Source organism: Vipera ursinii (genome assembly GCF_947247035.1).
Source record: "Vipera ursinii genome assembly, chromosome: 2".
NCBI lineage: Eukaryota > Metazoa > Chordata > Lepidosauria > Squamata > Viperidae > Vipera > Vipera ursinii.
The window spans coordinates 156,065,373-156,083,019 of NC_139513.1; the positions used below are offsets into that span (position 1 = coordinate 156,065,373).

Consider the following 17,647-nt stretch of genomic DNA (forward strand, 5'->3'; position numbering starts at 1 on the left):
AAGCCTGAATCCTTTCTGCGTTCTGCATTCCATTTCTGTTGGCTGATGGCAGAAACAGAGACCAATCCAGCTGCTATATAAAACTTCCATTTAAATATGGATTCCACTGAAACAAATGCAAGATTGGCTATACCAAAATTGTTGGTGGTGGATTGAAGATAGTCTTCAGTATGGTCTGAAAAGGCAATATTCTCTCATATTGGACAAAAGACAATGATTCCATCAATGTTAAACAGGGCGTCATGGACCCTGTGAAAAATCTGCCCCTTGAGAGATAAAGCCTATGCCAGCAGGATCTCTTTCTTACTGGTTTCATACAGAAGCTGGACAGATTCAGTATCTATCTAGTGCCGACGTACAATATATTTTTCTCAACCTCCATTAACTGGATCAGAGGAGGCTGATGGAAGTTGTAATCCAAAGCAAAAACAGGATTGAGGGGGAAAAGACTCTTTAGGGCATTCTTCAACTCATTAATTGCTGTTAACAACAAAAAGAGGAGGGAGGAGTACATGAGTAAAAAAGCAACTTTTCAATTCAGCTTTTTAAAGAGAAAGAAAGCTGCAAACTATATATATATATATATAATATATATATATATATATATATATATATATATATATATATATATATATATATATATATATATATATATATATATATGCAATTCATTCATTCATTGGCAGTCACTGGGAAAGGCATATAAATATATATATTTATATATTTGTAGTATAAAAACTGTTTACCAATAATTAAAGTTTTAAAACAAGTTATATTGTACCTTAATTCTACAAAGAGCTGAAAGATGAACTATTTAATCCTGTCAAATGAACACCCACTGACATTGCAGCTGCTTAGTTTGCTATAAATCCTACTTTTATTGAGAATGTAATGCACCAACTCTTCAAATTTTTAGTTTTTCATGAAACTAAGCTCCAGATCACATTGCAAGAATATGGTTAAGAAAAAAAATGCTGGCTTTCAATAACAATCCCAGTCATCTGAATGCAGTGATGTAGGCCACAAAGGTGTCTGACTTTTCTTTCTCAAGATTCAAAACCCACCACAGCAGGTTTGGGGAGGGGACAGTGAAGAATAAGGACTTTCGGTGCACAATGCCTCTTCCCACAAATCCTTGCCTGTCTTTAGGATAAATGCTTAGTCCTGAATATCAGAGGATAACTCATAATCTCTCAATAATCAGGGGATGACTCATTTACTGTGACAAAATAAACACTGAATGCCGACATAAAGGATTGTTAATTTTCCACTGGGCAGCTCTACTGTAGAAACCAAAAGGTCACTGCCATGGTGAAAAACAGAGCAAGTGGTTACTTTTCATGTGCTGGTGACTATTCGCCTTCCATTCTCAAAGAATGCCATTTCTCTTTAATAGCTTAAGAATAAAAGGGAATCTAAGTTGTTGCAACTGCTGTGGGAATCACCCATATTATTAACAGATTATAAGAAGCAGAAAACACATAAACATGCACACGTCTGAAAAACCTGGGCCAAATAGATTCCCCAAAACACATCCCTGCAGGTTTTACATCAGATAATTAGCTGAAGCAACAGTAATATGGAGAACCCACAACTACTTAGTACTATGACATTGAGTCTTCGGTAGATCCTGACATATCCAAGAAAAGATTTCAAGTGCTCCCTTGCACCAAGGCCTACAGCTGAACACTGGCAGGTCTCAAGTCCTTTGCAGAAGCCGGCCATTTTATTAAGAGAGGCAGAAATCTCCTTGAAGATAAAAAGCTGCATTCCTCCAAGTCTCAAATGTCCCTTGTAAAAAATAGGGTTTCAAAATACAAAAGAAAATGTGTGCTTCAAAAAGGCCGTGTGGCACACTGGTCCAAGAAATAGATGTATTTTCTTTTTAAAGACACCAAGTGTAATGTACATAGTCTTGTCAGTGGAGAAACCCAAGCAGTCCATTTGGAGATGGCCAAGAAGAGGAAACCTGGGGTTTTCAGTCTCTGAAGAATCTTACTTGGCATGAAGTCACAGCAGCTTACGATGGAGGATCTCCCAGACCATTCGTTTCCGGAAGTAAGGCATGTGTTGCTTTAACAGTAAGAAATCAGTAATATCAATATATTTGTAACGTTACCAGGGCATTCATTTTTAATGCATACTGACATATTTCTGCCCCTCCTCCCTTGCTTAAACACAAAACCAAGATAAAATCTAGCCAGCACTACTTCATTAAAAAAATCATCATTTCTGAAATTGTATTTACAAACTGTAGCCTCAAATTCCACATAACCAGTGTTCCCCATAAAAACAAAGAGGTGGCCATACAGCACCAACTTACTTGAGTAAAGTTAATTGGTTTGTCTTTGGTAATGCAGTCAGCATATTTACAGGCAAACATTCCACAATCACTGCCGTTCATTTGCTGTGGGATCTCCTTTAAAAGACAAATAAACCCATCTCCCTTTATTTTCTTGATGAGAACTTCACGTTGGCTTTATCGAATACTACTGTTATAAAGTGCACACAACAGATGAAGTTTTAAGCTCTTAATAAAGGTAAAGGTTCCCCCGCACATGCGTGCTAGTCGTTTCCAACTCTAGGGGCCGGTACTCATCTCCGTTTCAAAGCCAAAGAGCCAGTGCTTGTCCGAGGACGTCTCCGTGGTCATGTGGCCGGCATGACTAGACGCCAAAGGCGCACGGAACGCTGTTACCTTCCCAGCGTAGTGGTCCCTGTTTTTCTACTTGCATTTTTACGTGCTTTCAAACTGCTAGGTTGGCAGAAGCTGGGACGAGTAACAGGCGCTCACTGTTACACGGCACTCTGGATTCGACCTGCCAAACTGCCGACCTTCTGATTGACAAGCTCAGCGTCCTAACCCACTGAGCCACCGCGTCCCTTAAGCTCTTAATGGAAGAGTACAATTCAAAGTATTACTATTAAAGGACTATTTTAATCAAGACAGCACTTAGATTTATATACTGCTTCATCGTGCTTTACAATCCTAACTGGTTTACAGAGTCAGCGTATTGCCCCCAAGAATTTGGGTCCTCATTTTACCAATCTCAGAAAGATAGAAGAGTGAGTCAACCTTGAGCTGGTCAGGATCGAACTCCTGGCTGTGGGCAGTTTGGCTGTAATACTGCACTTTAACCATTGTGTCACCATGGCTCTTTTACAACAGGTTCCACAATTAGCTCCAATCACAACTGAGCTCCAGTTCAAATAATTACAGTTGGCTGCAGAAGCTACTAAAGATATCTATGTCTGTGTCCTATTCCCACTCATCATATATTCTTCATTCCAATGTCCCTTCTTTGTTCAACTTCTTGCCACTTTACTTGGCTTTTTCAGTTACAAGGAGAGAGCAACAAGGGCCCGAAATGAAAAAAAAAAGAAGTCCCATAAGAAGTAAAGTGCAGCTGGAAAGCAAATGGAAATACTAAATGTAACTTTTTCCTTAAATAGCAGAACAAGGAGAATGCTAAGAGTTTTTACAACAGCTGTATGCTGCAGTTAAGTGTTGAAAAAGAGTTACCACAAGCATTCAGATTCCAGTTGCTCAGAAGCCTTCAAAATTGCTCCAAATTTGGAATTATAAGAACATAAAATGATACTCTCATAAAATGGCTGCCAGAGGGGGCATGATCAGTCAGATTTCCTAGCTCACCAAAGCGTACTTCAAGGCTAAGAAACAGTATAGGCAGGAGAAAGATGCTCAGATTAAATCCTTAATTTACTAGTTTTTTTTAAAGGGAGAGAGAGAAAACTCAGTGAGACTTCTAAGATTCTTTTACTATAATCTGTATCAATAAATTATAGTTCCAATCAAACTTGTGGGGTTTTGTTTTCTGACTTGGCCTTCCTGAAAGGGTTGACCAAAGCTACAGGTAGTCCTCAAATTACGACCACAATTGACCCCAAAATTTATGTGGCTAAGTGAAACATTTATTAATTGAGTTTGCCCCATTTTACGACTTTTCTTGTGACAGTTAAGTGAATGATTGCATTTGTTAAGTTAGTAACGTGGTTGTTAAGTGAATCTGGATTTCCCATTTGCTTGTCAGAAAGTCGCAAAAGCTGATCAACATGACCCTAGGACACTGCAGTCATCAGAATTATGAACCAGTTGCCGAGCAACTGAATTTTGATCATGTGACCATGGAGCTGCTGCAATGGTCGTGTGAAAAAGTCATAAGTCACTTTTTTTAGTGTTACAACATTGAATGGTCACTAAATGAACTGTTGTAAGTCGAGATCTACTTGTATATGCCTGTTGATATTATTCTCATTATTTTCTTCAGGTGCATATATTAAATATCTGCATCTGCTTCCACCTCTGACATCTTAACGTAGGGAAGTACATACAAGCTATGATTGATAATACAAACAACTCAGTCTTATACAATCAGCCATATAAAACCAACACACCTGGCTTCTTTTACACAGGAGCATCCAGCCATTGGTATCAAATTCCTTGCGCTTTTTATCCAGACTTTCCTGTTTTAAGTACTGCCTGCAGAGATTGGAAAACACAAACCTTTTAGCACACAACAAAACATATGAAATGTTTTTAATGAATGTTGCATTTTAAGAATTTTACTTAGCAAAACTGTTCAGTTATATCAGGATGATCAAAGCTATTAACAGGTCAACAAATCAAAGGGTGAACGAGAAGAGAGTTTGACCTCTTGCTTCTCTCAGCAAGAGTGAGTTATCCTCATCTTCCATTCCCAGACAGAAAAGCCCTTGCCGACTGAGTGTCACCAGGAAATTTAGCTTTTGTCTGATAACTTCATGCATACTGGATTCCCAAACAATTTTATTACCTGCTCTACTTGGAATCCTAAGTCAAATGAGAATTGTTACTATATACAGTCATGGCCGAAATTGTTGGCATCCCAGAAATTTTTCCAGAAAATCAAGTATTTCTCACAGAAAGGTATTGCAGGAACACATGTTTTGCTATACACAGGTTTATTCCCTTTGTGTGTATTGGAACACAACAAAAAAGGGAGGAAAAAAAGCAAATTGGACATAATGTCAAACAAAACTCCAAAAATGGGCTGGACAAAATTATTGGCACCCTTAACTTAATATTTGGTTGCACACCCTTTGGAAAAAATAACTGAAATCAGTCGCTTCCTATAACCATCAATAAGCTTCTTACACCTCTCACCCGGAATTTTGGACCACTCTTCCTTTGCAAACTGCTCCAGGTCTCTCTTATTGGAAGGGCGCCTTTTCCCAACAGCAATTTTAAGATCTCTCCACAGGTGTTCAATGGGATTCAGATCTGGACTCATTGCTGGCCACTTCAGAACTCTCCAGCGCTTTCTTGCCATCCATTTCTGGGTGCTTTTTGATGTATGTTTGGGGTCATTGTCCTGCTGGAAGACCCAAGATCTCGGACGCAAACCCAGCTTTCTGACACTGGGCTCTACAGTGCGACCCAAAATCCTTTGGTAATCCTCAGATTTCATGATGCCTTGCACACATTCAAGGCACCCAGTGTCAGAGGCAGCAAAACAACCCCAAAACATCATTGAACCTCCACCATATTTCACTGTAGGTACTGTGTTCTTTTCTTTGTAGGCCTCATTTCGTTTTCGGTAAACAGTAGAATGATGTGCTTTACCAAAAAGCTCTATCTTGGTCTCATCTGTTCACAAGCCGTTTTCCCAGAAGGATTTTGGCTTACTGAAGTACATTTTGGCAAACTGTAATCTTGCTTTTTTATGTCTCTGTGTCAGTAGTGGGGTCCTCCTGGGTCTCCTGCCATAGCGTTTCATTTCATTAAAATGTCGACGGATAGTTCGCGCTGACACTAATGCTCCCTGAGCCTGCAGGACAGCTTGCATTTCTTTGGAACTTGTTTGGGGCTGCTTATCCACCATCCGGACTATCCTGCGTTGCAACCTTTCATCAATTTTTCTCTTCTGTCTACGACCAGGGAGATTCGCTACAGTGCCATGGGTTGCAAGCTTCTTGATAATGTTGCGCACTGTGGCAAATCTAGATCTCTGGAGATGGACTTGTAACCTTGAGATTGTTAATATTTGTCCACAATTTTGGTTCTCAAGTCCTCAGACAGTTCTCTTCTCCTCTTTCTGTTGTCCATGCTTAGTGTGGCACACACAGACACACAATGCAAAGATTAAGTGAATTTCTCTCCTTTTTATCTGCTTTCAGGTGTGATTTTTATATTGCCCACATCTGTTACTTGCCCCAGGTGAGTTTAAAGGAGCATCACATGCTTGAAACAATCTTATTTATCCACAATTTTGAAAGGGTGCAAATAATTTTGTCCAGCCCATTTTTGGAGTTTTGTTTGACATTATGTCCAATTTGCTTTTTTTCCTCCCTTTTTTTTGTTGTGTTGCAATACACACAAAGGGAATAAACCTGTGTATAGCAAAACATGTGTTCCTGCAACACTTTTCTGTGAGAAATACTTGATTTTCTGGAAAAATTTCTGGGGTGCCAACAATTTCAGCCATGACTGTATGTGGCAAGGCTTTAAAACCGACTAAAATTTTTAGTGAGGAAAACGCAGAAAAGCATAACGTTCTATTGCTTGTTTTTATCCAGTCAATATACTTTAAAACCATGCATACTCTGTGACTCAGAAGAAATGTTTTCTCCAAGTCCAGTAGCAATTACACAATGAATAGCCTCCACACCACAGCACCACTGTTTAAAGAAATCCTCACACTGCATCAAACATTAACACACCAAGTTCATGCAATTTCTAAAAGCACGACACCCATTTTGAAGCTCGCTTTAATGACAGCAGAAATCATAATGTTCTTACTCAAGCACACTGACGTATAACTTTTTGAATCATTATAAACAATGATAGTCCTAATACACTTGTATTACTGTACACACAATCAGGATTTTCTTGGCAAAGGATAAATAATTTACTATTTGTTTCAATTATCTCTATATGGAAATTTCTAGTACTCTTGGGGCTTGTTCACAAAGGTTGGATTTTGTCTTTGCTGCAAGTACTATCTTGCACCTGGCTTAAGGTAACTGCAGGTTTTTTTTTACTTCAAGCAGTGACTCATAAAGTTCATTCTCTGCCTGATATAGATTTGGATTAAACAGCAACTAATGAGATAACTATCACAGAACAGCAGACACAGCTATCCTAAATATTAAAACAAAGCATGCTTGTACTTTCCAGGGTGCTTGCTCATTTTAACGATTCCTTACTACCCATCACAGAAAGAAATGTCCTAACTGCCCAGCATATGGCAACATCCTGATTACTCAGTTAGCAATGAAGAATTAAGTTAAAAATAATGGTATATTTTCTTTCCCCAAGTACCTCTTCTTGGCTCAATTGATAAGTTGAAATTTATTATGGTTTTTCCTGTTGAACGAAAGACTTGCTTGTTGCTATATTTTCATTAAAACATTTGCTTTTACAAAGATATGTTACCAAGTCATCGTGATAACTTATCCTCTTACATAGAGATGGGATATCTAAAGGCCCTAAACTCATTTTTGCAATTCTCAAAATAACCTTATATCATGCTACTGTGTCTGTTTTTAAATGCAAAGTGTAAAAAAAAGCAAAAGGCATTAAATACTCCCATTCTACACAAAAATACTGAAAAGAAAGCTGAAAAAAATTGCCAGCACTCAATAACATCAATAGTTTCTGCAGCTGTATAGGATAGAAAGATTTTAAAAGTGAAACTTCAACTGTTTATATTTCTAAATAGGCAGATTTAATGAAAGTGAACAGCAATTTTTTTCAATTAAGACTATATTCAAGAAAATCATTTAGGGTAAAAAAATAAAATAGATTGAAAAATTGTTCTTGATATTATTTACTCAGGCTAACATACATTTGTTAGTCATTTTCTATTCAAGTATTAAGTTGAAACCTGCTTAGTTTCCGAACTCAAATGGACCAGAATGCTGCTTTCTACCAATAAACAATGACTACATAAGAATATCCTAATTTGTACTGAACTATGATCACTCTAGTCAAAACAAACATTAGAACCAACTGCGAACTACCTATCACTTACAAAAAAAAAAAAGAGAATTTTCTGATGGATGCAAAGGACACAAGGACTACACAGGTGTTCAAGAAGCTACTGTGCATGTGCCAAAGCATTTCAGGTACTTTCTTCAACCTTACATCTTAAAACTCTCTCACACATTAGTATCTTCTGAATGCTTCATTTTTCACTACTTCTGAAGCATTATGCATTGGTACTTTAAGGCAAACCCCTTCCTTCATGTGAACTGCCAACCCCCACTGTTACAATCTAAAACATACAATCATCTAAAATCATAATCCTTCCATCACCTCATCAAGTATTCATCATCAACTTAGTATGGCCTTTGGTGAAAGAAGAAAGTTAAGCTATCCCAACTATCTAAAATTCTTAAATAATCGTAATCTGACTCTTGTGCTAAATTGGAGTAGTGTGTTTGCCTTAAGTGATTTTTCAAACAGGATACACAATTTATAGAATTAAACCACAGATTTATAACACTATAAATTTCTTCCCTTTCTAAAAAGGGACAGACAAATCATTCAAAACTCACCAAAAATCAGGAAGCTCTAAAGATTGAAAGCATGAAAGGGTCACTAACCATGAATAGGACCTCTGTCCCCTGTTCCCGGTGTGATCCTCCCACTGCATTCAACCAATTAAAGCCTCCTGAAAGGAAATAGAAAGGGAAAATCAGTTATGGAAAGGGTAACAATCAGCTAAAAGCTGAGTTCCCATTGCATTATTCTAGATGTCCACTAATCATCTAGACAAAACTGAAGTCTTCCCATTCTTACTACCAATAAGATTAAAATAGCAGAAAAGCTGTAACCACAACATTATTCTCAGGGCAACCATCAAATTATTTAGCAACAAAAAGCTTAATCCAATATGTATATCTAAATACAGTATATATTCAGTAAATTATCTCTTTCACTTAACCATAACATTTTACCACTGCCTGCTTCCTAATTGCTAATTGCCTCAGGCAATGACCATTCCTAGTTGTAATGAAAAAGTAACTTTGCAACTAATGCCCACATATACAATCTTTGCAGCATCTCTTACAAGTGTTCCCATTACAATCAGTGAATGCGAGCTATCCTGTCCCTGATCCATTTTGTTTAGTCTGTCTCCAGCAGAGAGTGCTTAAGAAAACTGTCTTCTGAGCAGCTTTTTCCCCACAGCATAGCACAGCACACAGCACATCCCCCAAAAGTCCTCCCTTAACAAGCCCAACTCTGTGACCTTAATTAGCCTCCTGAAAAACTGACAAGACTTTAACCAGCTTCACACCTTCTAGTTTGCTTGCTTCCCAAACAGCTCTTGGCTGGTAGCTGGCAAATAGCTGGCACTAGTGCATGCCTTTCAAAATGTATTCCCCATTTTGTGTACCTTCTTATTCTCTTGAAATTGGTCCTCTTCAATGAATGTAAATACAAACATTAATTCTCTTCTTGCTAATTATTCCAGTACTGGGGTAAATACTCCAAAAGGCGGGGGAATGGGAGAAGGCTATAAGATTTGCCCTTTTACCCCACTTCCTTTTGAGTCAAATTCTAGAAGGTTTTCCCGCCATTTTTGTTCACCCAGCTGAGGGGGCCTTTTATGACTTGTGAACTTCAATTTGTGTACTTGTGGAGTTGAAGTCCCCAAGTCATAAAAGGGCAAAGTTTGAAGACCCCTAACAGCTTTTAGGGTTGTATCTTTCTGACAAGAAAAGGAAAGCTGAAGTAAAATTTCAAGCAATCATGGCCATGTGATTTCTCACTTAACAACCACACTGTGGATCCCAATCAAGGTTGCTAAACAGGACTACCTGTAATGTACTGATAAAACAATCCTCTGTAGTAAGAGATAGGAAGAATCACCAATTTTCAAGTCTTTTCTTTTTTTAAAACCCCAAGGAATGTTTAACTAAGCTTCATGAGTAGTTTCTGGGCTTTAATTCTGTCAAGAACAATAGACCATAGTAGCTTGCAGATCCCACTGCCTGCCCTAACAAAATACCTGAGATAACCATATTGGTTCCACAGGTGCAGCAACTGTGGTAGAACTTGCTGCTAACTACTGGAACAAGAAGGTCCCACCTCCAGCCCACCCCGGTCACTTATAAAAATATTTCCCTGCTTTTTGAAGCTTGTAGGACATATTTATATCTTTGTTCTTGTATTTTTAAGCTCCTTCATACAGTTGGAAGAGTAGATCTATCCAAGGTTCAGAAAACATTTTTTCCCTGGATATTAAATGCAAATACCCCTTCATGGATTACTGCCTTGTCGTGGTGAAGGGGCTTGCATAATTCAATGAAGCTATGAGCTATGCCGTGTAGGGCCATCCAAGACGGACAGGTCATAGCAGAGAGTTCTGACAAAACGTGATCCACTGGAGAAGGAAATGGCAACCCACTCCAGTATCTTTGCCATGAAAACCCCATGGACAGTACCAAAACGCAAAACGGTATGACGCTGGAAGATGAGCCCCTCAGGTCGGAAGGTGTCCAATATGCTACTGGGGCAGAGGGCTAGTACTAGTAGTGCCAGAAAGAATGAAGCGACTGGGCCAAAGCTGAAAGGACGCTCAGCTGTGGATGTATCTGGTGGTGAAAGGGAAGTCCAATGCTGTAAAGATTTTTTCTCCAAAGGAACCTGGAATGTAAGATCCATGAATCAAGGAAAGCTGGACGTGGTCAAACAAGAGATGACAAGACTGAACATCGACATCTTTGTTGTTGTTGTTGTTAGTTGCGAAGTCGTGTCCGACCCATCGCGACCCTATGGACAATGTTCCTCCAAGCTTTTCTGTCCTCTACCATCTTCTGGAGTCCATTTAAGCTCACGCCTACTGCTTCAGTGACTCCATCCAGCCACCTCATTCTCTGTCGTCCCCTTCTTCTATTGCCCTCAATCTTTCCCAGCATTAGGCTCTTCTCCAGTGAGTCCTTCCTCCTCATTAGGTGGCCAAAGTATTTGAGTTTTAGCTTCAGGATCTGGCCTTCTAAAGAGCAGTCAGGGTTGATCTCCTCTAGGACTGACCGGTTTGATCGCCTTGCAGTCCAAGGGACTCGCAGGAGTCTTCTCCAGCACCAGAGTTCAAAGGCCTCAATTCTTTTGCGCTCAGCCTTTCTTATGGTCCAACTTTCACTGCCATACATTGCAACTGGGAAGACCATAGCCTTGACTATACGCACTTTTGTTGACAGGGTGATGTCTCTGCTTTTTAGTGTGCTGTCTAGATTTGCCATGGCTTTCCTCCCGAGGAGCAAGCGTCTTTTAATTTCTTGACTACAGTCCCCATCTGCAGTGATCTTGGAGCCCAGGAAGATAAAGTCTGTCACTACCTCCACTTCTTCCCCATCTATTTGCCAGGAATTGAGAGGGCCGGATGCCATGATCTTGGTTTTCTTAATGTTTAGTTTCAACCCAACTTTTGCACTCTCCTTCTTCACTCGCAACAAGAGACTCTTCAGTTCCTCTTCACTTTCTGCCATTAGAGTGGTATCATCTGCATATCTTAGGTTGTTGATATTTCTTCCAGCAATCTTAATTCCAACTTTTGACTCCTCTAGCCCTGCCTTTCTCATGATATGCTCTGCATATAAGTTAAATAGGCAAGGCGACAGTATACAGCCTTGCCGGACACCTTTCCCAATTTGGAACCAATCAGTGGTTCCGTGTCCAGTTCTCACTGTTGCTTCTTGGCCCGCATATAGGTTTCTCAAGAGACAAATAAGATGTTCTGGTACTCCCATCTCTTTAAGAACTTGCCACAGTTTGTTATGATCCACACAATCAAAGGCTTTAGCATAGTCAATGAAGCAGAAGTAGATGTTTTTCTGGAACTCCCTAGCTTTCTCCATGATCCAGCGTATGTTGGCTATTTGATCTCTGGTTCCTCTGCCTCTTCGAAATCCTGCCTGTACTTCTGGTAGTTCTCGATCCACATACTGCTGGAGTCTAGCTTGTAGGATTTTAAGCATAACTTTACTAGCATGAGAAATGAGTGCAATGGTGCGATAGTTTGAACATTCTTTGGCACTGCCTTTCTTTGGAATTGGAATGTAAACTGATCTTTTCCAATCCTGTGGCCACTGTTGAGTTTTCCAAATTTGCTGGCAAATTGAGTGTAGCACTTTTACTGCATCGTCTTTTAAGATTTTGAATAGCTCAGCTGGAATACCGTCACCTCCACTAGCTTTGTTGTTGCTCAGCTTTTCTAAGGCCCACTTCACTTCACATTCTAGGATGTCTGGCTCTAGGTCAGTGACCACCTCAGTGTGATTATCAGGGACATTAAGCTCATTCCTGTATAGTTCTTCTGTGTAATTTTGCCATCTCTTCTTAATCTCTTCTGCCTCTGTTAGGTCCCTGCCATTTTGGTCCTTTATCATGCCCATTTTTGCATTGAACGTTCCCTTCATCTCTCCAATTTTCTTGAAAAGATCTCTGGTCCTCCCTATTCTATTGTTTTCTTCTATTTCTTAGGACATCTTAGGAATCAGCTAACTAAAATGGACAGGAATGGGTGAATTTAATTCAGATGACCATCAGGTATACTACTGCGGGCAAGAATCCCTCAGAAGAAATGGACTACCCTTCATAGTCAATAAAAGAGTATGAAAAGCAATACTGGGATGCAATCCCCAAAATGATAGAATGATCTGAGTTTGAATCCAAGACAAACCATTCAATATCACAGTAGTACAAGTCTATGCCCCAACCACCAGTGCTGAAGAGGATGAAATTGACCGGTTCTATGAAGCCCTACAGCACCTTATAGAATTAACACCAAAAAATGATGTCCTTATCATCATGGGGGATTGGAATGCTAAAGTAGGAAGCCAAAAGATAACCGGAATAACAGGCAAGTTTGGCCTTGGAGTACAAAATGAAGCAGGGCACAGGCTGATAGAATTTTGTCAAGAAAATACGATGGTCATAGCAAACACTCTTTTCCAACAACCCAAGAGACAGCTCTACACATGGACATCACCAGACGGTCAACATAGACTGACTATGTGCTCTGCAGCCAAAGATGCAGAAGCTCTATACAGTCAGTAAAAACAAGACCAGGAGCTGACTGTGGCTCAGACCATGAGCTTCTCATTGCAAAGTTTAGGCTTAAACTGAAGAAAGTAGGGAAAAGCACTAAGCCACTCAGGTATGAATTAAATCATATCCCTGTTGAATATACAGTAGAGGTGACAAATAGATTTAAGGAATTAGATCTGATAGACAGAGTGCCTGAAGAAAATGGACAGAGGTTCGCAACTTTGTACAAGAGGTAGCAACTAAAACCATCCCAAAGAAAATGAAATGCAAGAAAGCAAAATGGCTGTCTGAGGAAGCTTTGCAAATAGCTGAGGAAAGGAGGGAAATGAAAGGCAAGGGAGAAAAAGATACGCCCAATTGAATGCAGAATTCCAGAGAATAGCTAGAAGAGATAAGTGCCTTCTTAAATGAACAGTGCAAAGAAATAGAAGAAAACAATAGAATAGGGAGGAGCAGAGATCTCTTCAAGAAAATTGGAGAGATGAAGGGAATATTCAATGCAAAAATGGGCATGATAAAGGACCAAAATGGCAGGGACCTAACAGAGGCAGAAGAGATTAAGAAGAGGTGGCAAAATTACACAGAAGAACTATACAAGAATGAGCTTAACATCCCTGATAACCACGATGAGGTGGTCACTGACCTCGAGCCAGACATCCTAGAATGTGAAGTGAAGTGGGCCTCAGAAAAACTGACCAACAACAAAGCTAGTGGAGGTGACAGTATTCCAGCTGAGCTATTCAAAATCTTAAAAGACAATGCAGTAAAAAAGTGCTACACTCAATTTGCCAGCAAATTTGGAAAACTCAACACTGGCCACAGGATTGGAAAAGATCAGTTTACATTCCAATTCCAAAGAAAGGCAGTGCCAAAGAATGTTCAAACTATCGCACCATTGCACTCATTTCACATGCTAGTAAAGTTATGCTTAAAATCTTACAGGCTAGACTCCAGCAGTATGTGGATCGAGAACTACCAGAAGTACAGGCAGGATTTCGAAGAGGCAGAGGAACTAGAGATCAAATTGCCAACATATGCTGGATCATGGAGAAAGCTAGGGAGCTCCAGAAAAACATCTACTTCTGCTTCATTGACTATGCTAAAGCCTTTGATTGTGTGGATCATAACAAACTGTGACAAGTTCTTAAAGAGATGGGAGTACCAGACCATCTTATTTTTCTCTTGAGAAACCTATATGCGGTTCAAGAAGCGACAGTGAGAACTGGACACGGAACCACTGATTGGTTCAAAATTGGGAAAGGAGTCCGGCAAGGCTGTATACTGTCGCCCTGCCTATTTAACTTATATGCAGAGCACATCATGAGAAAGGCAGGGCTAGATGAATCAAAAGTTGGAATTAAGATTGTCGGGAGAAATATCAACAACCTAAGATATGCAGATGATACCACTCTAATGGCAGAAAGTGAAGAGGAACTAAAGAGCCTCTTGTTGCGGGTGAAGAAGAAGAGTGCAAAAGTTGGGTTGAAACTTAACATTAAGAAAACCAATATCATGGCATCCGGCCCTCTCAATTCCTGGCAAATAGATGGGGAAGAAATGGAGGTAGTGACAGATTTTATTTTTCTGGGCTCCAAGATCACTGCAAATGGGGACTGTAGTCAAGAAATTAAAAGACGCTTGCTCCTGGGGAGGAAAGCAATGGCAAATCTAGACAGCACACTAAAAAGCAGAGATATCACCCTGTCAAAAAAAGTGCATATAGTCAAAGCTATGGTCTTCCCAGTTGCAATGTATGGCAGTGAAAGTTGGACCATATGAAAGGCTGAGCGCCAAAGAATTGAGGCTATGGTGCTGGAGAAGACTCCTGCGAGTCCTTGGACTGCAAGGCGATTAAACCGGTCAGTCCTAGAGGAGATCAACCCTGACTGCTCTTTAGAAGGCCAGATCCTGAAGTTGAAACTCAAATACTTTGGCCACCTAATGAGAAGGAAGGACTCACTGGAGAAGAGCCTAATGCTGGGAAAGATTGAGGGCAATAGAAGAAGGGGACGACAGAGAGTGAGGTGGCTGGATGGAGTCACTGAAGCAGTAGGCGTGAGCTTAAATGGACTCCAGAATATGGTAGAGGACAGGAAGGCCTGGAGGAACGTTGTCCATGGGGTCGCGATGGGTCAGACACAACTTCGCAGCTAACAACAAAAAAATGCAAATAAGTAGATTTCTAAGAATGTAACTTCCATTACATTCAGTATACTAAGTTGAAAAATATTTGATTAAATTCCAGCAAGATATATTCCCTGTGGCGCTAATCCTAGCAATGCTTTTCTTATGTCATTTTGATTCATGGAACCTACAGACTTAACATTAATTGCTAAGTTTCTTTCATTTTCTTAACTAATTTTATTTTGCAGCATTAATACTTTCTTATGTATATCCTTTTTAAAGTACAATAATTGTAGAAATGATAAATTCATTACACTAATATTCACAGACTATGTAATCAAGACCACTAATTTAAAAATGTCAAACAAAACCAAGAGAAAGCAAGAGCAAACAAGTTCTAATTTTTGGTGAAAAGCATCCACAATGAAAGCAGGCTTAATTTCCATCAGTAGGGTGTTCATTTAATGGATGCTTTTACAAGAGAATGTAAAAGCTATGCGCTTCAAAGCTAGATGAACATCAGATAGTCTTGATATATTTAGCAGGGCACCCTAAGCAAAATATCATGATCGCATAGGTACATAAGAAAACAAGTAGTTCTTCAAACAACTTGCAACTTGCAAACTTATCAATCAATGCCACCTGGGAAATGTCTTAATAGCCTTTAGCAAAGGTTTGATGAGAAGCCTAGCTACAGGATGAAATCTCCTCTCAGGAAGCACCTCACAGAAAACACATTACCATAATGCCCAAACTACAAGTTGCTTGAATTTAGTGGCAAGGCATTCATTTCAGAAAGCATTATTAAGTCTCATATCAGGCTGCTTTGGATATCAGGGATACTGTGGCCTTCACTGACACAATTTAATGATTACATGTGTTACCGCAGATGAAGAACAACCCATGGATTAACATTAACTTAACATTATAGGTAGCCGTCGACTTACAACCATTTGTTTAGTGAAAGTTCAAAGTTACAATGGCACTGTAAAAAGTGACTTATTACTGGTTTTCACACTTATGCCCACTGCAGCATTCCCATTGGTCAGGTGATCAAAATTCAGGCACTTGGCAACTGTCATATATTTATGACAGTTGCACTGTCCCAAGGTCATGTGATCACCATTTGTAACTTTCCCAAAGGGGAAGCCAGATTCATTTAACAGACACAATTCACTTAATAACTGCAGTGATTTGCCTAACAACCATGGCATAAAGGTTGTAAAATGGGGCAAAACTCACTTTACAACTACGTTGCTTAGTGATGGAAATTTTGGGCTCAATTGCGGCCGAGCACTACCTGTACTATGCCACTAGATAACTTACAGGGAGTACAGAATTATTAGGCAAGTTGTATTTTTGAGGATTAATTTTATTATTGAACAACAACCATGTTCTCAATGAACCCAAAAAACTCATTAATATCAAAGCTGAATATTTTTGGAAGTAGTTTTTAGTTTGTTTTTAGTTATAGCTATTTTAGGGGGATATCTGTGTGTGCAGGTGACTATTACTGTGCATAATTATTAGGCAACTTAACAAAAAACAAATATATACCCATTTCAATTATTTATTTTTACCAGTGAAACCAATATAACATCTCAACATTCACAAATATACATTTCTGACATTCAAAAACATAACAAAAACAAATCAGTGACCAATATAGCCACCTTTCTTTGCAAGGACACGCAAAAGCCTGCCATCCATGGATTCTGTCAGTGTTTTGATCTGTTCACCATCAACATTGCGTGCAGCAGCAACCACAGCCTCCCAGACACTGTTCAGAGAGGTGTACTGTTTTCCCTCCTTGTAAATCTCACATTTGATGATGGACCACAGGTTCTCAATGGGGTTCAGATCAGGTGAACAAGGAGGCCATGTCATTAGATTTCCTTCTTTTATACCCTTTCTTGCCAGCCACGCTGTGGAGTACTTGGACGCGTGTGATGGAGCATTGTCCTGCATGAAAATCATGTTTTTCTTGAAGGATGCAGACTTCTTCCTGTACCACTGCTTGAAGAAGGTGTCTTCCAGAAACTGGCAGTAGGACTGGGAGTTGAGCTTGACTCCATCCTCAACCCGAAAAGGCCCCACAAGCTCATCTTTGATGATACCAGCCCAAACCAGTACTCCACCTCCACCTTGCTGGCGTCTGAGTCGGACTGGAGCTCTCTGCCCTTTACCAATCCAGCCACGGGCCCATCCATCTGGCCCATCAAGACTCACTCTCATTTCATCAGTCCATAAAACCTTAGAAAAATCAGTCTTGAGATATTTCTTGGCCCAGTCTTGACGTTTCAGCTTGTGTGTCTTGTTCAGTGGTGGTCGTCTTTCAGCCTTTCTTACCTTGGCCATGTCTCTGAGTATTGCACACCTTGTGCTTTTGGGCACTCCAGTGATGTTGCAGCTCTGAAATATGGCCAAACTGGTGGCAAGTGGCATCTTGGCAGCTGCACGCTTGAC

The 17,647-nt window shown here is 39.8% G+C and overlaps 1 protein-coding gene across 5 annotated transcripts in view; it reads right to left on the reverse strand.

Moving 5' to 3' along the window:
* Positions 1 to 627: 627 nt before the first annotated feature.
* Positions 628 to 17,647, reverse strand: part of SENP1 (SUMO specific peptidase 1) — a 35,369-nt gene continuing 18,349 nt past the window's right edge. For 4 of the 5 annotated variants that reach the window (XM_083356685.1, XM_083356686.1, XM_083356687.1 and 1 more), the window contains 3 exons: positions 4,417 to 4,501; positions 2,324 to 2,419; positions 628 to 2,073 (listed from right to left, as the gene is read on the reverse strand). In XM_083356685.1, the coding sequence (XP_083212811.1) occupies positions 2,011 to 2,073; positions 2,324 to 2,419; positions 4,417 to 4,501 (244 nt within the window). In that variant the 3' untranslated portion in view covers positions 628 to 2,010. Of the gene's footprint in view, positions 2,074 to 2,323; positions 2,420 to 4,416; positions 4,502 to 8,607; positions 8,676 to 17,647 lie in introns of those variants that run through there. The other variant, XR_014491762.1, reaches the window with a different exon arrangement.